This window comes from Apium graveolens, chromosome 6, assembly GCF_009905375.1.
Source record: "Apium graveolens cultivar Ventura chromosome 6, ASM990537v1, whole genome shotgun sequence".
Classification (NCBI taxonomy): domain Eukaryota; kingdom Viridiplantae; phylum Streptophyta; class Magnoliopsida; order Apiales; family Apiaceae; genus Apium; species Apium graveolens.
Window position 1 is genome coordinate 127,946,884 of NC_133652.1, and position 22,648 is coordinate 127,969,531.

The following is a 22,648-nucleotide window of genomic DNA, read 5'->3' on the forward strand; positions in this document are numbered from 1 at the left end:
AGCACAATGATGTCCAGCAGCTTCTGTTCGTTTAATAAGAGCAACTTTTGTTTACAAGAGCAACTTTTGTTTCATGATTCCCATGAGCTTGAGCTTATTAACCAAAAACAAGGTTAGGGTATCATTACCATTCAATTTTCGAACTAAACAGGTGATATCAGGTATCAAATTTTAAACTCTTATCCGCTTAACCCGATTCTTCAGTCCAACCACTTATTGTATAAGCTATATTATTCGATCTAGGGTCTCCACTTGATCAAGTACACATCAATTAGAAAAGTCAGTTCGCAACCTTTGACTGGGTTAGAACTGGATTTTTCTTTTTCTTTTTTTCCAAGAGAACTGGATTTTTCTAATTCTCTTAATAGACAAGAAAGTTAAATTACAAAGGTAAGATACTGTTTGACTTATCTTATAAACTTGTAAGCTAAACAGAAATGCCAAAGAATCTCTTTGTGTTTTTAAGAAACTTTCACTTTTCTTAATACCTGTTAATAATAAACTAGGGACTTTTTACCCGCGCTACGCGCGCTCAAATTTCTTCAATTTTGAATTTTTTTCTCGAAGTTTGTAATTTTTATAACATAAACGGTTATCTTCTAGTTTTATTTAATTTATTTATTACAGTTATTTAGGTTCCGTTTATTTTGAAATATAAATTGATATTATTATTATAAAAAGTGAAATAGTTGTCAACTTACTCTCTGTCATCATGACAGTTTTTTCTCTCTGTCAAAATTGACAGTTTCTTATATGCCTCTTATTTCAAATCATCTGTAGAAGAAAATCTTTCATCATTATCATCTCATATTCCATCATTATCATTTCATACACCATCATTATCATTTTACGGATCTTTACGAATGACAAGACAGGAGAAATCGTTAGAGGAGTTATACGAAGGTCTTGTTATTGATGGAGAAGATGAAGGGGGAATCATTGTGGCAAACACGGAAGTAGTGCAACAGAAACAAACCTATGTCCTCATTGGTAGGTTCCTAACGGAAAAGAATATAAACTTTCATGCTATGCAAAATGTAATGACTACGCTATGGAGGCCAAGAGAAGGAATGGAGGTTCATGATATTGGAGGTATGAGATATTCTTTCGTATTCTTTCATAAAATGGATATGCAAAAAGCTATTGACGGAGGGCCTTGGTCATTTGAACAAGCTACACTCATTTTACATCAACTAGTGGATGGTGAGGATCCAAGCACGGTTCGACTGCATTCTGTGGCAATGTGGGTTCAAGTTTACGATATTCCAAAAGGTTTTTTATCTGAGAATATACTGAGGAGTATTGGGGTATCGATAGGGGAGTTTATACACATGGATGCCAACACGCTAGATGGAGTATGGAAGACTTTCGTACGCATTAGAGTGATGGTTAATGTGGAAAAGCCATTAAAAAGAAGGTTGAAAATAAAAAGGGAAGGGGATAACTGGAGTTGGATTAATTTCAAGTATGAAAGGCTGGGCACGTTTTGTTTTGTTTGTGGTATCCTGGGACATTCAGAACGAGACTGCAGTATTGTTTATGCAAATCCTGACAAGATTGTTGAGCGAGCTTATGGTGTATGGCTTCGTGCTCCAACAAAAAATGCTGCGAAACTGAATACTGGTGCGAGATGGTTAAGAAATACAGGGGCTGACAGTAGTATGTGGACGAAGATGGATAAGAGAGCTGCAGTGTCAACGGTGGTCCAGAACGGTGAACAGGGGAAAGAGAGATTCATGGAGGTGGACGGAGTTGTTAAAGAAAATCACGGGGATAAGGGGGAATTTCAGTTACAGGGCGAGATTTTAGGCCTGTAAATATGCAGGTCAATATGACAGATACTGTAAGCGATGATTTAGGGGAGGACAATATGGAAAGAGATAATGTTGTGTGCGATTCAAAAAGAAAGAGAGTGGAAGATAATGTGGAGAAATTACAGGAAGATTATCAAGATAATTTAAATGTTGAAAATCAAAAGAATGGGTCTTTAAACTTGCAAGTGGCGGGTCCTGGAGTCCAGGCCCGCCTAGGATTATGAGTTTAATTGCGTGGAACTGTCGTGGGCTGGCCAACCCACGGGCAGTCAGATTACTCAAAGAAGTAAATAACTTCTACAGGCCCAGCTTTATTTTTCTGAGTGAAACTTTGTGCAAGAAGAATAGAGTGGAACAAATAAAAAATAAATTAGGTTTTATCGGTTGTTTTGCTGTAGAAGCACGAGGCCATAGTGGAGGTTTGGCCTTATTTTGGAAGAACGAAGGAAACATTAAGGTAACAAATAACAGTCAAAATTTTATTGATTTCGAGGTCAGTCATGAGCAGTTGGGTATGTGGAGATATACGGGATATTATGGTTTTCCAGAGCGAGGGAGAAGAACTGAGGCTTGGGATATGCTAAGGCAGCTGGAGAGAGATTCTTTGTTGCCGTGGTGTATTATTGGTGATTTTAATGATTTAATGACAGCTGATGAAAAGGAGGGAGGACATAATCACCCTCGTGCTTTACTCAATGGTTTTTCAGAAGCTATAAATGATTGTGCACTGATTGACTTGGGTTATAAAGGTGATAAATTTACTTGGGAACGGTTTAGGGGGACGGATAAGTGGGTGGTTGAACGCTTGGATAGAGGCTTTGCAAATAAAGAATGGACTGAGTTATTCCCAAATGCAGAAGTCCGAGTACATGAAGTATCGACATCTGATCATATGCCGTTATGCTTGCAGTTAAACCGAAAAGTGTATATGCCTAAAGGTCGCAGGTTTCATTTTGAAAACATGTGGGTGCAGGAAAAAGAGTGCAGAAACATAGTGCATGAGTGTTGGCATAATGATGGAGAACATGATTTACTAAGTAAGTTGGCTAGGTGCTGTCAGAGATTAGAAGAATGGGGGGGAGGTTTAATAAAAAACTTGAAATCCAAGTTAGCATTTTATCGAAAGGAGATGCAGCGGTTGAAATCTCGAAGGGATAGGGGTGGTGTGAGTCTGTATAATGAGGCAAGATGGAACTATCTGAGGCTACTAGAGAAACAAGAGGTGTTTTGGAGTCAAAGGGCTAAGCAATATTGGCTAAGAAATGGCGATAATAACACGCGTTTTTTCCACAAATTTACAACTACAATGCAGAAGCATAACAGAATTCAAAGAATAAAAGATGCGAATGGTGATTGGCAAGATACGGAGGAGGGGATTCAAAATACTATTACTAGGTATTTTGAAAATATTTTTTTGGAGTCGGATGAGGGAGAACAAATGTCAGATAGTATTCGTTTTAACCAAATAACGGATGAACAACGCGATGAGCTGATGCAAGAGTTAACGGAAGAGGAAGTGAAGGAAGCAGTTTTTGCTATGCAACCTGAGAAATCCCCTGGTGTAGATGGGTTGAATCCATGTTTTTTTCAAACTTATTGGAATGTGGTTTGTAAAGATGTCTTCGAGTTTTGCAGACAATTTTTTGAGCATGGAAGTTTGCCAGATGAAGTTAATAGAACCTTGGTGTGTTTAATTCCAAAGGTGAAGTGCCCAAAGCAGGTTGCTGACTTGCGACCTATATCTCTCTGTAATGTTGTCATGCGTATCATTTCGAAAGTACTAGCTAACAGATTGAAATCATGCCTTGGATCGATTATATCTAATAATCAGTCTGCATTTATTGAGGGACGACTATTGACGGATAATGCATTACTTGCTTTCGAAATAAATCACTATATCCACAGGAAAATTCAAGGCAATGATGGTGTAGCAGCCTTGAAGATTGATATTTCTAAGGCATACGATCGTTTGGAGTGGAGATATATTGAGTTGATGATGAACAGAATGGGCTTTCCTCAAAACTGGATAGTGCGAGTCATGCAGTTGGTTAAAACAGTTTCATATAGTTTTCTGAGGGATGGTAAGGTGTTTGGGGATGTGAGGCCATCACGAGGGATTAGGCAGGGAGATCCGATATCCCCATACTTGTATATTATCTGTGCTGAAGGGTTGACGGGGATACTAAATAGATATGAAGAGAATAGATTGATACATGGCTGTCGTGTGGCGCGAGGTGCTCCGAGCATAACACATTTACTATTCACATATGACTGTTATTTATTTTTCAAGGCCAAGCAAACGGAAGCGCAGAATATGTGGAGTATTCTTCAGAAGTATGAAAAAATATCAGGTCAGATGATAAATTTTGGGAAATCTGATATAGTTTTTAGCCCTAATACTTGTGACATGGAGAGAACGAGAATTTGTGTGATTTTGGGAGTGAATGAAAAAGAAAGACCTGGGAAGTATTTAGGAATGCCAATGTATGTGGGGAGAAGTAAAAAGGAGGTTTTTGGCTTCATAAGTGATAAGATTCAAAGCAAGTTACAAGCATGGAGTAATAAGGATTTATCGAAGGCTGGGAAATTGACTTTGGTTAAAACAGCAGCACAAGTTACTCCGAATTTTTGGATGAGTTTATTTCTAATACCTGATTCGATTTGTGATGAGAGTGAAAGGAAAATGAATGCGTTTTTATGGGGTAATGGTGCTGCGGGAAGAGGGATAAAATGGATTACATGGAAACAGTTGTGTGTGCCAAAGGAGTTTGGTTGTTTGGGATTGAAAGAGCTGAAAAAATTTAATATGGCAATGTTGGCTAAACAGGGTTGACGTCTTCTAACAGAGGCAAATCCATTAATCAGTGCAGTCCTGAAAGCTAGGTACTATCCTAAAATAGGATTACTGGATGCAGAGTTGGGCAATAATCCTAGCTATGTGTGGCGGGGAATCTTTGCTTCACTGGAACTAGTTAAAACTGGAGCTCGGCGAAGAGTTGGTAATGGAGAGAATACTTTGGTTTGGCATGATCCTTGGTTGCCAGATGTGGTAAATGGATATGTTAGAACGACTATGTATGAACAGTTGAGTAATGCAAAGGTTAGCAATTTAATGACAGATGATGGGAGGAATTGGGATGTTGAAGTTATAACAGACTTGTTGGAAACTAGAGACTGTGAGCTAATCATGCGTATTCCTCTGTCCATGAATATTTCTGCAGATTCCTGGTATTGGTTATTGGAGGATGTTAGGGCGAAAACACGCGCTAATATTCACGCAAGTATACGCGTTCGCAAGTAGTATAAGATATAAATCAGATTCGTTCCCACAAAGACTGGTTTAGGTTAAGTTCAATTTATGCACCTATGCAACAATGTATGGTTATCGCTCAATGCTAAGACAAATAACAAATTGGGTTTTTATTAAACTAAGAGATTATACTAAATAACATTAACTAAGAGAATTGAGGTTAAATTAATATATATGATAAACATGGGATCCTAACTTCATTAAATACTTCATTCAATAGCCTTATTATTTTTAACCTTAGCATGTGATGGTGATGACACTAATCAGATAACACGAAACTGATAAACGCCAACTTTCGTTGCACGAATACCATTCTACCAGACATCCACAAAAGAGATAGAAGCTGAATAGGCACCAATTATATTGAGACCCTATATGTCTATAGAATTTGACAACATAACGGTTTAAGAACAAGTTATCTATCTTGATTACATTGGGCAAGTAAAACGGTTAGAGTTACCTACGAATCATGCATACACGTACATGAACCTATGCTAGCATGGCAAGTTCTAAACCTCTATATTCACTGTCGCTTCAATAGAGATTAACACGCTATCTTATATGTTAGCTACGCACATAAGACGAATAAGCACAACCATACTAGGATATCATACAATCACCACACACCAAGATATCAAAACAATTAATTATTGAAATCCATAAGTAAATCCGCTAGAATCCCATGACAACGATTAGCCCATAATCGAACTCATCGTCACCATGGGTTCCAATGAAAGCATGGTATAAACAAGGTCTTAATAAACTAAATAATAATCAAAGTACGAATAAACGAGATCTAGGTTCAACAAGAACGAAAACGAGCATCCAAAGTTACAACTAATTTAAAGAATCACAAGTTGAAAACAAGATCTTCTTTTTCGGAGTTGTTCTGTGCTTCTAGGTCTTCTCCTTGGTATCCCCTTCGCTTCTTGCGTAAAACACAATCTTCTTCTTCTTAATATCCCCCCTGTGAAAACGTCTCAAATCTACTTATATAATAGTCCCATAAAACTCAGATTACATAGAAGTTGGAATAGCTGCGCGGGCGCGCAGGCCTCCACTGGGAAAAAATCCAAGTTTGCTCCGTTTCTTCGCCGTAATCTGCCCGTTCCTTTCCTCTCGCAATGGTGAACACATGCCAAGGCTTATTCTTGATGATTCCTTCCCCGAAATGCAACTAATACCCTGAAATGCATGAACACTAGAAAAACGCATCAAATACACAAAATACTTGATTTCAAGACACCAATTTAAGCCATTTTAAGACGTTCTAAGTGGTATAAAATGCCACTCATCACACCCCCAAACTTAAATCGATGCTTGCCCTCAAGCGTCACAGACTCAAAAACAAATAAAAATATGAATGAATACAATCTATATAAAAATACAGCGATCCCCCTTACTACAATTAATCAAACAAATTGCCACATCTCAACGAATGCAGTTAGACAACTAAAGATCAATAAACTCATGCAAACGGACATACAGCCAGAAACGTGGTGTGTGCAAATGCTTAACAGATATGCTTCGGAACTAGACCAATTACTATGACTAGACTATCCTCAAGGCAATCCTACGATTATACAAAGAATAAAAATTCCAGGCACAAAGTGATATACAACACTACAAGAACTCTGGAGCATACTACGGAATCGTGCTTTTTATTTACAACTCAAATGCTTATTTGACCGTGCAATGAGTGAGGTCCACAAAAGACTTATACAATGATATCCATGTAACGAGCGTTAGGTTAGCGGATCCCAGACTCTAAAAGCCTTAGGTCGCTAGGCACAAAGTCCCCTAAGAACTTAATAACTCGAATACCAAAGAGCCCACTCTTGATCAATTATGCCAAATTTTTTTTTTTTTTTAATTTTTTTTTTAATTTCTGAGCAAGTGCGTTTCGCTCCATCTTGCTCAACCCTAGACTACTCGCAACATACGCGAGCTGGCTACTAGCCATTTGACGCCTAGCCACAACTAGCAACAACTTCCATATTTTTTTCTCCAAAATTTTTCTTTTTCATATCTTTATCACTAAGAACCTATAATCGAATTCTAAGCATAATAAGTAGATTGACCTTGAAAACAACCAAATCATAACACAATCTAGCCCTTTCACATTCTCTAAGACTTAGTGGACTTACAATTGTTTCTAGCATGCATATCAACCTACACAACTTAATATCACTTTAATGCTATCACTACACTCACATCAATATCACAATTCAGTCGATACATCATTGCAAAAGGGATCATGGTAAATGCATGAGCTACATGACATTCATAAAAAAAAACTATATGGCATAAATTATGCAACTATATGAACTAAACTATCATGAATATGCAACTAAATGACACACACACAATGTTCCTTAACTACCACCCCCATACTTAAAATTTTCAATGTCCTCATTGAAGGCAATAATAAGGATTTCAGGCATACCTAATTAGCGGGAGATTCACCCTCGTCGGGTGGAGGATCAGGTGGCCAATCAACCTCGCCACCAGTGTCTCGAACAACAGTACCGAAAGCATGTGTCAAATCTGCAGCAAACTGACGGTGAATGTCGTGCATGGCCTTCATACGCCTAATTACTCGCCTGTACTGCTCGTCACCAACACCAGTCCTATCAACTACCTGCTGCACATGAGAAGAACCCTCTATAGGCACTGGAGGATCCGTTCGGCTACCCTCTACATCATCAAAGATATATCCCAACCCCTTGTCAGGGGGTGCACCTAAGAATGAATAACTGAAGTGATTTGTTAGTGGGTTGAGCTCAAGTGTAGGAGCATGTTCAATAGATGACTCGAGACGATCCTGAGAAATTTTCAGCTCTGCTAACCCAAGAGAATCGAATGGCACATCCAACTTCCTCTTCCACAGAGGTGCATTCAAAACCTGAATTTGCTCTACTTTAAAGCACTCCTCTTTAGATGTGGGTACTTTTATTTCCTTGAACACATTGAAAGTGACCTTCTGATCATGAACCTTCATCGTAAGCTCTCCTTTTTGCACATCGATCATAGTTCGGCCTGTAGCCAAGAATGGTCTTCCCAAGATAATGGGAATCTTCTTATCTTCCTCAAAATCAAGAATTACAAAGTCAGCAGGGAAGAAGAGTTTATCCACCTTGACCAAGACATCCTCCACTATACCTCGTGGATAAGCGATGGAACGGTCAGCTAGTTGCAATGACATGTATGTTGGTTTCGGCTCAGGCAGACCAAGCTTCTTGAAGATAGATAAGGGCATCAGATTGATGCTAGCTCCTAAATCACATAAACACTTGTCGAACGACAAGTTTCCGATGGTGCAAGGAATAGTGAAGCTTCCAGGATCTATAAGCTTCGGAGGCAACTTCTGTTGCAGCACAACACTGCATTCCTCCGTTAGAGCAACGGTCTCTAAGTCATCGAGCTTCACTTTCCGAGAGAGAATACCTTTCATAAACCTCGCATAGCTAGGCATCTGTTCAAGAGCTTCAGCGAAAGGTATGTTGATATGAAGTTTCTTGAACACCTCCAGAAACTTCTCAAACTGCTTATCCAGCTTTTTCTTCTGCAGCCTTTTAGGAAAAGGAGGTGGAGGATAGATCTGCTTCTCCCCTGTATTACCCTCAGGAGGAGTGTGTTCCACAGTAGTCTTCCTTGGTTCCACCTCTACTCCCTTCTACACATCTTCTTCAGCCACAACTGCATTTTCTGAATCTTGAGATTTTTCAGGCTCTTCGTCTTGCTGTTTGGGGGCTTGCGACCTTTCCAGACCTTAAGGTGATGGCGTTCACATGTTCTTCAACTTCCCTCTTTCCTGGATTGGCTTCTGTATCACTAGGAAGCATTCCTGGTGGTCGATTCAATAAGGCATTAGCAATTTGCCCTATTTGGTTCTCCAGATTCTGGATAGAAACAGCCTGGCTTTGGCATATAAGAGCCTGGTTTTTGCACATAAGCCTCAACTCCTCCAATTCAGATTTTTCATTCGAAGATAGACCTGCATCATTAGTTTGTTGTTGAAGTTGGAGTTGTTGCTGAAAACCAAGAGAGTTGAACAGCTTATTTCCAAACGGCTGGAATGGCTGTTGCATCACATTCTGATTGTTGCTCCCGCTGAAGTTAGGATGATTCCAGTTGTCAGGATGATAAGTGTCTGGAACTGGTTGTTGCGATCTCTGAAAGTTGCTCACAAACTGAGCTGAGTCGCTAGATATAGCGCATTGTTCTGTCGCATGCGGACCTGCACACAGCTCACAAACACTAATTATCTGCTTAACACCATAGTTAGCCAGAGAATCGATCTTCATAGACAACGCCTTTAGTTGAGCAGTGATAGCCGTAGCTGTATCCACTTCAAGAACTCCTGCTACCTTGCCCTGTGAATATCTCTGGGTTGGATACTAGTATTCATTAGCAGCCATCAGTTCAATTAGATCATAAGCTTCCTTATAGCTCTTTGCCCATAATGCTCCGCCTGATGCTGCATCGAGCATGGGTCTGGACTGTGCTCCCAACCCATTGTAAAAACAAGTGATGATCATCCAATCAGGAATTCCATGATGAAGACACTTCCTAAGCATCTCCTTGTAGCGCTCCCAAGCTTCACTTAGCGATTCTCCCGTTTGCTGCGCAAATTGAGTAATAACATTCCTGAGTGCAGCTCTCTTCGCCATAGGGAAGAATTTAGTAAGAAACGTCTGAGCAAGATCTTCCCAAGTAGTAATCGAACCAGCTGGTAGAGAGTGTAACCAGCTCTTAGCCTGGTCCTTCAGAGAGAATGGGAACAGTCTCAGCTTCACAGCATCTTCAGAAACACCGTTGAACTTGAAGGTGTCGCATATTGCAATGAAATCCCTAATGTGTGTATTGGGATCTTCCGTTGGAGAACCCCCAAACTGGACTGAAGTCTGTACCCATTGAATTATGCCAGGCTTGATCTCAAAGGTATTAGCTGTGATAGCTGGCCGGACAATGCTAGATTGAATGTCATTGATCTTGGGTTGAGAAAAATCCATCAAGACTTTCGTTCGTGCTGCTGGATCTCCCATTGTAATGAGTACCTGAAACACAAACAAATAAACCGTGAAAGTAAAAGAATCCGAGTCAGTGAACTTTAACGACCACTGATGACAAGCACATAAACTAAAAATTAACACCGAGTCCCCGGCAGCGGCGCCAAAAACTTGTTAGGGCGAAAACACGCGCTAATATTCACGCAAGTATACGCGTTCGCAAGTAGTATAAGATATAAATCAGATTCGTTCCCACAGAGACTGGTTTAGGTTAAGTTCAATTTATGCACCTATGCAACAATGTATGGTTATCGCTCAATGCTAAGACAAATAACAAATTGGGTTTTTATTAAACTAAGAGATTATACTAAATAACATTAACTAAGAGAATTGAGGTTAAATTAATATATATGATAAACATGGGATCCTAACTTCATTAAATACTTCATTCAATAGCCTTATTGTTTTTAACCTTAGCATGTGATGGTGATGAAACTAATCAGATAACACGAAACTGATAAACGCCAACTTTCGTTGCACGAATACCATTCTACCAGACATCCACAAAAGAGATAGAAGCTGAATAGGCACCAATTATATTGAGACCCTATATGTCTATAGAATTTGACAACATAACGGTTTAAGAACAAGTTATCTATCTTGATTATATAGGGCAAGTAAAACGGTTAGAGTTACCTACGAATCATGCATACACGTACATGAACCTATGCTAGCATGGCAAGTTCTAAACCTCTAAATTCACTGTCGCTTCAATAGAGATTAACACGCTATCTTATATGTTAGCTACGCACATAAGACGAATAAGCACAACCATACTAGGATATCATATAATCACCACACACCAAGATATCGAAACAATTAATTATTGAAATCCATAAGTAAATCCGCTAGAATCCCATGACAACGATTAGCCCATAATCGAACTCATCGTCACCATGGGTTCCAATGAAAGCATGGTATAAACAAGGTCTTAATAAACTAAATAATAATCAAAGTACGAATAAACGAGATCTAGGTTCAACAAGAACAAAAACGAGCATCCAAAGTTACAACTAATTTAAAGAATCACAAGTTGAAAACAAGATCTTCTTTTTCAGAGTTGTTCTGTGCTTCTAGGTCTTCTCCTTGGTATCTCCTTCGCTTCTTGCGTAAAACATAATCTTCTTCTTCTTAATATCCCCCCTGTGAAAACGTCTCAAATCTACTTATATAATAGTCCCATAAAACTCAGATTACATAGAAGTTGGAAGCCAAACAGAAGTAGAAGTCTAAAATAATTCAGCAAAATTCCCGACCCTGCGCGGCCGCTCAGCATAGCTACGTGGGCGCGCAGGTTGCTGCGCGGCCGCTCAGCATAGCTGCGCGGGCGCGCAGGCCTCCACTGGAAAAAATCCAAGTTTGCTCCGTTTCTTCGCCGTAATCTGCCCGTTCCTTTCCTCTCGCAATGGTGAACACATGCCAAGGCTTATTCTTGATGATTCCTTCCCCGAAATGCAACTAATACCCTGAAATGCATGAACACTAGAAAAACGCATCAAATACACAAAATACTTGATTTCAAGACACCAATTTAAGCCATTTTAAGACGTTCTAAGTGGTATAAAATGCCACTTATCAGAGGATAAAGGAGATTTTACGGTCAAGAGCTGTTATAGAGCTATGCAAGGGGAATGTACAGATGATTATACAAGAATGTGGAAAAAGATCTGGGCGTTGAAGCTACCCAGTAAAGTGACACACTTGATCTGGAGATTCTGTAAGGATTGCTTACCTACTAATGCAGCATTATTCATGAGATATGTGAATGTTGAAGCTACATGTCCATGGTGTCATCGTGCAGCTGAAACAAGCATACATGTAATGTTTATGTGTGAATTTGCAAAGACATTGTGGCGTGCAGTGGGATTAGATATGCTGGTGTACTGTGTTGAACATGAGAGCCCAAAAGCAGTTTTTGAACGGGTATTTCAGCAAGGTTCCAGAGAGCAATGTGTGGAGGTGGCTATGCTATGCTGGAGTCTATGGTATAGGAGAAACAGATGGATTTGGGATCGTGCAAATGGGACTGTATTTGGTGTTAAAAATACGGCTAGTTGTTTATTGCAAGAGTGGACAGAAGCACAAGCGAGGGAAGAAAGCAGGCGAATTAGAGGAGAAACTGGGGATCGTGTTTGGTCTTTACCTTTGAATGGCTGGTTAAAAATTAACGTGGATGCAACAGTATTTATGAATGGAAGTATTGGAGTTGCAGTTGTGATCCGGGATGATCGAGGAGGTTTTGTTGCAGCTCGTGCTTTGAGGATACCAGGTGCTTGGAAACCCCGTGAGGCTGAGGCGATTGCAATGAAAGAAGCTCTCTCGTGGGTCACGACACGAGGTTATAAACAGTGTGTGTTCGAAACAGATTCGTATGTTTTGGCTGATACATGCAATGGAAGCACAGGGAGATCATTGTTTGATACTATTGTGACAGATTGTATTGAGTTAAGTAAGCACATAAGTCCAGTGCTATTTAGTTTTGCTTATCGATCTGCGAATAATGTAGCTCATGTGCTCGCATAAGCTACTTGTTCTATGTCAGAAGTAGGGGAGTGGTATGTCACTCCACCTAATTTTCTTGTTCATGCTTTGGATCTGGATTTGATAATTTAATGCAAGTTCGATTTTATTCAAAAAAAAATAAATTGATATTATAGTTTAACGTTAAAACACATAAATGACGTGCTCGATATGATTCAGAAATTGGAAAAATATGTGGTCTTACTTGCTTTATGGAGTTTTATGGAATTGCGATATATAATCTTGTTTTATTTGATTATAATGGAGATGAGGTCTTTAATGTCAAGATATATAAGGAAGCGTCAATTGAGATAAACTACCTGACGATAGAACCAAATGAGTGGATGTTAAATAACCCGAAATGGAAAGACGAAGAATTCATGGTTGTCTATGGAAACATTCAGTTTCAGAAATCTGTTGCTATGTTAGTTTGTGATGGTTTCCTGAATAAAACTGAAGCTTACCGTATTAGCGTAAATAGTGCAGACTTGCAAGGTGATGGGATTGATCTGGTAAGATTTATTTGCAATTATTTTCCATATCACTTCGCATTCATACTTTAATACCATTGTGTATATGCTGGATACCTGAACAAATTTATTATTTTCTTAATTTTTTACGATATTTTTTTCCAGATTTATTAAATTAATATAAGTATATTAAATTATTTTACGAACCTAATTAAGAAAGAAAAATAAAATTTTGTTAAATTTAACGAATTGCTTCCGTTTTATATGTATATGTCCTCGTTTAACATTTAAATATATTATTATATTTAACTAACTGCATTGGTTATTTTTCGTGCATCTGTCCTCGTTTATTGTTTATAGATATGAAAAGTGAAACGAAGTAGTACAATATTTTCATTATAAAATTATGGAAATATTTTTTTTATCCGCTAACACAAAAATTCGTCCACAACTCATATAATTTTAACTATATTATAAAAAATACCAAAGTCTTACTTTAAAAAATACTAAAGTCTTAACTTTTAAAGTTGTAAAAATTTACGTATTATATTCAAAAATGATGTAATATATTATAATTATAAGATTAGTAATCACTATTTTTTTCTCCGCTAACACAACATTCCGTCCACAACTCATTTAACTTAAAATTTATTCTAAGAATTATGCAAAATTCAAATATTTTCAACATATCTCATTTGACTTATTACGTAATTAAATTAAATTAAATTAGTTTTAAATTATTTAGTGATACAATAAATTTTTTTTATTGATTTATAGAAATTATATTTTTTCCCCGCAAACACTTAAATTCGTCCACAGCTCATATAATTTTCATTGTATTCTAAAAAATGTCAGAGTCTTGCTTATAAAAAATGCCAAAGGCTTATTTTTTAAATTTTCTTAAATTATGTAATATATTTTTATTACAAAATTGTTAATCAATATTATTTTCTCCACTAACACAACATTCCGTTCACAACTCATATAATTTTAAATTTATTCTAATAATTATGTAAAATTCAAATATTTTCAACATATCTGAAAGGCATATGTCATAGCCTATTTATTTATTCGAGGATTTAACTCAACTCAATTAAGAATGTAATAAGTAAATAGTGGATCTATCGTCAGAGAGATCTCACAGAGTAACATATGTCAAAGGATTAAGAAGCATTATTCATCTACAGACTTGATTACTTAATTCACTGGAAGAAGCTCAAGAAATTGATCAAGTCTCATTGATATAAATCAAGATTGTGGATTTAATCAAGTGACAGAGATCTCGTCAGGGTATCAATTAATTACAAGGATTTAGTCTGAAGAAAATCAAGAGTATCAAGGTCAAGGCATGAAGAAACGTCACGGAAGTTAGTCACTCATGAACCAGACAGTACATCGAGTGTCAACATTGAAGTGGTGGAATTGATTCATTATTTTCAGTGATTTTCAGAAGATATTCAGAAGAATGGTTGCTGCTCAAGATTAGTATTAATTCTCTATTAATTAATTAAGTCATATAATTTAATTAAGAAAATAAATTATATCTGCAAAGATTAATTTATTGATTAATTGAATTAATTAATTAATTAATTCAGAATTAATATTAAGGGTTTTCAGAATTTTTATTAGATTAAAATCTATTATTAATTCAGTAAGACAATATGATTTGAACTACTATGACAATCAGTATGACAATTGATAGTCATACCGAAAGTCTTGCTAGTTCATTCTGATTGTCTTGCTAGCTCTAAAGATAGTTCTACCGATTGTCTTGCTGAGCCAAGAGATTGTCATTGCAGTTCATTTCCATTCGGCTGTTTTGATAAAAGAAGTAGAAGACATTTTTTCTGATCATCATCCAAAAAAACCAAGTCAAGAGCACAGCAGAAACAAAAGCAAAACATTTCATTTTTCATCTGCTTTATTCAAGATCAAAATTCTAGATTGTAAAGTTAAATCCAAACCACTAGAATTATTTATCTTGTTCTTGTGTAACAATCTAGCGGATCAAAATCCCTAGAACTTAATCTCAAATCGCATTTAGCATTTGATCTTTTTATTGCAATAATAGAAAAAGTTCATGTCGAATTTATTCTAGATTTGTAATAATTGATTTGAGATTAATCCCTTGTAACAGATACCGTTGTTGTAACACCTTTCAAGTTTAATAAAAGTTTTATTTAACTTGAATTTTGTTTCACCTTTTTATTCTGCATTTTATTCGATTAAACGGATAGTTTGTATTCAAACCCCCCTTCTACAAACATATTGGGACCTAACAATTGGTATCAGAGCCTTCTGATTAACGAACAAATCAAGATCCTAGACTTTTGTATTTCTTTCACTCCTTGAATTTTTATTTATTCAAAAATTCATAATGACTTCACAAAAAGTTAAAACCGTTAAAATTCCACTATTTGATAAAGAAAATTATATCATGTGGAAGAAGAAGATGCTATTGTTTTTACAAGTTGCTAATCCCAAATATCTGGAAGTGTTAAAGAAGGGTCCAAAAATTCCAATGGTTATTGAACCAGAGGTAATAGAAAATGATGTGGTGATCACCAAAGCTAGAACTTATGTAAAGAATCCTGAGGATTTTTCTCCTGCTGAAAAAGAAGAAGCCTCCCTGGATGCTAGCCTTCAATTAATTTTAGTAGATTCCCTTGATCCCTTGATGAATAGACATGTGATGAATTGTAAAGATTCCAAACATATCTGGGAAACTACTGAGGTTATTAATGAAGGCACAGAGGAAGTTAGGGAGAACAAGTTAGAAATCCTAACCTCTGAGTATGAATACTTTAAATCCAATCCAGGAGAAGGAATCACTGAAGTGTTTGAGAGGTACAATGCATTGATCAACAACCTGAAGATTAATGGTAAATACTATTCCATCAGGGAGGTCAACAAAAAGTTCCTTTTAATACTGCCAACTCATCTCGAACATAGAATCACTGCCATAAGAGAAGCAAGAGATCTGAGTGAGATTTCTTTGGAAAGGCTCTATGGTGTGTTAAAGACTTATGAGTTGGAGCAGATTCAACAGAAGGAAGTTTACGGGAAAGGAAGAGTGGTCAGCACGTCTACTGCTCTAGTAGCTGAAGATCAACAACATCAACAATCTCAACAGTCAGAAAGAATGGTACAGTCTTCCAAGGTTGAAGAAAATGTGATAGTAGCAGAATTTGATCCTCCTACTACAAATGAATCAGGAGATGATTTTTATTCCTTGGAAGAACTGGAGCAATTGGAGGATGAGTCAATGGCCCTGATTGTCAAGCGATTCTCAAATGTCAGATTTAAAAGGAATCCCAAGTTCAAGTACAAGTCCAACTACAACAGATTCCAGAAAGGTGGATCTTCATCCTCTAACACCAGTAGTGGTGGGTACAAAACAGGGATGGTTGATCGAAGCACCATTCGATGCTTCAACTGTAATGAGTTGGGACACTTTGCCACAGAATGCAGGAAGCCAAAATAATTTAGGAAGAACTCTTATGATTCTAATCAGAAGAGTAAATCTGAAAGGGCTTACCTGGCAAAGGGAAGAAGCTGGGATGATATTGACAGTGAAGATGAAGAAGTTGGGAATCTTGCTCTCATGGCTAGTGATGCAAATACCTCATCGTCAAGAAAAGAGGTAAAATTTACTGATGCTGAATTAGTTTATCATCTAGGAGGTTCCTTAGATTGTGCTCGTCGTGATAATGAATTGTTAAATCAACAAATCAAAGACCTTGAGAAAGAGGTCAATGAATTAAGACTTGTGCATATTAATCAAGATAAATTAAAAGAACAAGTATCTTTTCTAGAGAATAGAGTTGACTGTTATAGACAACTTGAAACTATTCTCAAAGACAAGATCACCGGTCTTGAGGCTAAGGTTAAAGCTTACTTTAATTCTTGTTCGAAGTCCAAAGAGTTTTACAATAAGCAAGTTGTTAATCAAACATCTGGAATAGGTTATGATTACAATGCTGCTATTGGAAAATTAGGCATAACTCCCCTCCTCATGTCTGTGCTAAAGGCAGGGAAGTACCACATGTGCTTAAGGGTGTTGATGAACCCCTCTATAAAGAATCAATTGCTGAACCATTTGATGAGACCTCATTTATTATTCAAGAAGAAATCCGTGCTGAAGATAATGCTAATGAGAAAGCTGTCTCCAAGTCAAGTGTGTCAAAAGTTCCAGTCAAGGTTGTGAAAGCAACTGAGACTAACTCAGACACACATGAGTTGGATAACACAAATGCCATGTCTACCATGCATAAGTTGCCTATTGTTAATCCCTCTCATAAAGCATGTGGTGTTCCTGATTGTATGTCTTGTGCTTTTAATCTGATGTATGCTTATTTTAATGGTAAGCATGTTTCTAATGATAAGACTACTCCTCGTCAGCATGTGAATAATAGAAAGCATGATAGGTCTAAGACTGCTAGTCCTCCTAAAGCTAGAAAGGAGACATTTGTGCCTAAGCCTAAACAGAAATTTGTCAAGGCTGTTCACAAGGTCAAATGTCCAGTCATTGAGAAAGTTGAGAATATTAAAATTAAGAATGTTGTTTTGCCTGATAAAGGCCAATTTTACAAATATGCCGGACCCAGCCAAGCTTGGGTTCCGAAGAAGGTCTAATCCATTTGTATTGCAGGGCATTAAATAGGTACAACCGGTAGTGTGGATTCTTTACAGCGGATCGTCAAGACATATGACCGGAGATAGAGCCCTGCTATCAAATGTGGTTGAGAAAGCTGGCCAAGTGGTTACCTTTGGAGATAACAACAAAGGTTTAACGGAGGGATATGACTGTTTGCTAGCTGGAAATGTTATCACTGAAAATGTGTATGTTGTGCAAGGACTTGAACACAATCTGCTTAGCATTAGTCAGTTCTGTGACAACGGCTACAATGTTTATTCGACAAGCTGAAGTGTCAGATTCTGCACAAGAAAAGTGAAAAACCCTCCTTGATGGGAATCCGGAAAGGAAATCTGTTCGTAGCTGACATGAACTCTGGAAGCAATCCTGAAGTCAATTGTTTCTATGCAAAGGCATCGTCAGATGAGAGTTGGCTATGACACAAGAGACTTTCTCATCTCAATTTCAAAACAATGAATTCTCTTGTCAAAAGAGAATTGGTCAGAGGTCTGCCTCAGCTGGAATTCTCCCCAGAAGGACTATGTGAGGCTTGCCAGAAAGGAAAGTCAAAGAAAGCAAGCCATAGAGGCACTGACACATCTTCCATAACTGGTGTTCTGCAATTATTGCACATAGATTTATTTGGACCAGTTAATGTCCTTTCGATGTCAAAGAAGTGTTACTGTCTTGTGATAGTTGATAATTATTCCAAGTATACGTGGGTTTTATTTCTTCACTCTAAGGATGAAACACCACAAGTTGTGATTGATCATATCAAGATGATTGAGTTAGATTCTAATGTCCCTGTTAGAGCAATAAGGTCAGATAATGGAACATAATTCAAGAATTCACTTCTCAATGGATTCTGTACAGACAAAGGGATTACTAGACAATTTTCAGCTCCTAGAACCCCTCAGCAAAATGGAGTGGTAGAAAGGAAGAATCGTACATTGATTGAAGCTGCAAGAACGATGTTAAGTGAATCACGTCTTCCAATGTACTTTTGGGCTGAAGCTGTCAATACTGCATGTTATACTCAGAATCGAACTCTAATCAACAAAGACTTCATGAAAACTCCTTATGAGATTTTGAATGAACAGAAACCTTCTATCAAATACTTTCATGTATTTGGTTCCAGATGCTTCGTGCTCAAGGATGGAGATGATCGTCGTGGTAAATTCGAGGCAAAGGCATATGAGGGTATTTTTGTTGGATATGGAAGAAGATCATACAGAGTGTATATCATTGATCAACACAAAGTAACTGAAAGTGTCAATGTTACATTTGATGACACTAAACTCCCTAGTATCCAAACTGAAGATCCTTCTGAGAAACTGAAGTTTGATGATATGTCAGATTCAGAATCAGAACATGGTCAAGAACCTGAGGTTGTTGCTGGTGAAGAACCTGTTAATCATGATGATACTCAAGGTAATAGTGATGGAAACTTTGGCAACAATGGAGATACCACGGCTACTGTCGGAGAATCTTCAAGTCAACATGGCAACAACTCAGGGGGAGATGCTGAAGGATCATCTAGTAGGACACAACATCCCAATGAATTTCAAGGCGAATCATCAAGATCAAATCTTCCAAGACAGACTGTCTGGAATAAAGCTCATCCTTTTGAGTTGATTATTGGTGATCCAGATGTTGGAGTCAGAACTAGATGTGCTACTCAAAATGAGTGTCTGTTCTCAGGATTTCTTTCTGAGATGGAACCTAAGAAGATTGAGGAAGCACTGACTGATCCAGATTGGGTGATTGCTATGCAAGATGAACTCAATCAGTTTGAAAGTCAACAAGTCTGGAAACTGGTACCTAGACCTACACACAAGAGAGCTGTTGGTACTCGGTGGGTATTCAGGAATAAACTAGATGAAGATGGTGTGGTTATAAGAAACAAAGCAAGACTGGTAGCTAAAGGGTATTCACAAGCTGAAGGCATTGATTATGATGAAACCTATGCTCCAGTGGCTAGACTAGAGGCCATCAGGATATTTTTGGCATTTGCAGCATTCTCTAACTTTAAAGTTTATCAAATGGATGTCAAGAGTGCCTTTCTGAATGGAAAGCTGGATGAAGAGGTATATGTAGAGCAACCTCCTGGTTTTGAAGATCCAGATCATTTGGATTTTGTCTACTTTCTTTTCAAGGCTATCTATGGACTCAAACAGTCTCCGAGAAAATGGTATGACACTCTCTCTGAATTTCTTATTGAAATAGCTTTATTAGAGGTGTCATAGACATAACTCTCTTTTCTAAAAAGCATAAGAATGATACAATATTAGTCCAAGTCTATGTGGATGATATAATATTTGGGTCTACTAATGATAATCTCTGTAAGAGATTTGCTAAGTTAATGCACAGCAAATTTGAAATGAGCATGATGGGAGAGCTGAAGTTCTTTCTTGGATTACAAGTAAATCAAAGGTTAGATGAAACTTTTATTTTTCAATCCAAGTATCTCAAGGAACTCCTCAAAAAGTACAATCTAGAGGATTCTGCATCAGCAAGGACTCCGTCAACTACAGCTGTCAAGCTTGGACCATGTGCAAACTCCATTAAGGTAGATGTCACAAGCTACAGAGGTATGATTGGCTCATTACTCTATCTTACTGCAAGTAGACCAGATATTATGTATGCTACATGCTTATGTGCAAGGTTCCAAGTGGATCCTAGAGATATTCATCTCGTTGCTGTTAAACGAATCTTAAGATATCTTAAGGGAACACCAAATCTAGGTATTTGGTACCCTAAAGAATCTGGTTTTAACCTTGTTGGATATACAGATTCAGATTACGCAGGAAGTGTTGTTGATAGGAAAAGCACCTCAGGGAGTTGTCAATTCCTAGGTAGCAGGCTAGTCTTATGGTACAGCAAGAAACAGCAAACAGTTTCCAACTCAACGGCCGAGGCTGAATATATTGCTGCTGGAAGCTGCTGTGCTCAGATCTTGTGGCATTAGGAACCAGCTACGAGACTATGGCTCTGTATTGAACAAAATTCCTATTTTATGTGACAATACAAGTGCAATAGCCATCACCAACAACCCTGTCCAGCACTCGAGGACAAAGCACATCGACACCAGGTATCATTTTATTAGAGAGCACGTCATGAATGGTACTGTTGAACTATTTTTTGTTCCAACAGAAGAACAAATAGCAGATATTTTCACTAAACCTCTTGATGAATCCACATTTACCAAATTAGTTGGTAAATTGGGTATGTTGAATAGCTTTAGTGATTAAACTTGTGAATATCTGAAATCTGTTCTTGAGTGAATTTACAAATGAATTTTTCATAAATGAAAAATTCATTTGCAAATTTATTTTATCATTTTCCAATATTTCTTGCTTATTTCTATGTAATTTTTATTATCTCATCTATTTTATTTACTCTACTTGTTAATTTTAAATATCTCAGAATATTTTATTTTCACTAAAAATATTTTTCTATGAATTTTACTTTCTAAAATTCAACAGAAATCTATTTTTGGAATGAAAATAATTAATTCTGAAATATTGTCTTTGTTTTTGTAAATATTTTCTGAATTTTTACTATTAATATAAGACTTTATTTCAGTTTTCCATATTTGTTAATATTTTCTGTAAATATTTAATTGTCTCTCTACTGAAATGACAATCGGCAAGACAATTGAAATTGTCTTGCTGAAAATCATTTCAGTACATATATATATATATATATATTTATTTATGTGTATTTATTTTGATTTTAATGCTGCTATGACAATCGGCAAGACAATTGAAATTGTCTTGCTGAAAGTCATTTCAGTCTAATTGTGTTTTATTTTGTTAATCAGTATAGTTTTATACTGGCAAGACAATCGGTATGACTATCAATTGTCTTGCCAGTTATAAACCTTATATATAAATATTTTCCTTTTATTTTATACTGGTATGACAATCGGTATGACTATCAGATTGTCATACCAGTTATATATATTTAGTATTTATTATTTTATTACTTTATTTCTTCTATTTTCTAATTTGATTTTGCCTGGTATGACAATCGGTATGACAATCCCGGATTGTCATACCAGTTATACTACATAGTCAATGTTTTTTTGTTTTATTTTGTTAGTTTACATCTCTCTCTCTCTCTTTTATTTTAAAACATCCGTCTGTCTCTCTTCGACTGTCTCTCTCTCTCTCTCTCTCCGATTCAACCACAGTCACCATTGTTTCTTGCTCGAGTTTTTACTCAGCACACTCTTCTGATATATACATACACTTGTATACATACAAGAGTGAAGTGCTTCCCAATTTTTTTTTCAGTTATTTCTTTCAATCATTTTTTCCCCCAAAACAATCTGATTGGTTTTGTGTCTTGTGAGTTTTTCAGATCTGTTATTGCGAATTAAGAATTTTAACGAGATACATTACTTTCTAAATTTTTCGGATATAATTGATTTAATTTGAATTATTAAATTTTTTTTATTTATTTGAATTTTCTTAATATTATTCTTAAAATTCTGAAAGTGTGTGTTTTATTATACTTTTAATGGCTCTCAATTTCCAAATTGTCGCGCATAATCAGGTTGGTTATTTTAATCCAGATAAATGTGATGTAGAAAAATTTAAGTCGTGGATTAGATTTTTAAATGACCATTCGATTGTTAGCTCTTCTATTAAATCAAATGTGATTTTAAATGTTGATCTGCTAAGACTGATTTGCACAACCTCTACTGTGGCCGATGATTTTAAATATTTTTCATTCACCGTGGCAAACACACAGTATGTGGTTGATGAAACAGTCGTCAATCGAGCTTTAAATTTTCCTATGGACAATTTCTGTAATTTGCC

General features: G+C 36.9%; 1 protein-coding gene and 1 non-coding gene across 2 annotated transcripts in view; both read left to right on the plus strand.

Annotated features, from left to right (window-relative positions):
- The first annotated feature begins 2,034 nt into the window (after positions 1 to 2,034).
- The window catches only part of LOC141665436 (uncharacterized), a 55,353-nt gene continuing 34,739 nt past the window's right edge, over positions 2,035 to 22,648 (plus strand). Inside the window, exons 1-4 of the mRNA XM_074471420.1 lie at positions 2,035 to 4,642; positions 4,730 to 5,005; positions 11,776 to 12,645; positions 12,897 to 13,228. Of these exons, the coding sequence (XP_074327521.1) occupies positions 2,035 to 4,642; positions 4,730 to 5,005; positions 11,776 to 12,645; positions 12,897 to 13,228 (4,086 nt within the window). The remainder of the gene's footprint in view (positions 4,643 to 4,729; positions 5,006 to 11,775; positions 12,646 to 12,896; positions 13,229 to 22,648) is intronic.
- On the plus strand, positions 9,676 to 9,782 carry LOC141669969 (small nucleolar RNA R71). The gene has a single exon (XR_012554223.1). It is a non-coding gene; the product is annotated as a small nucleolar RNA R71 (small nucleolar RNA).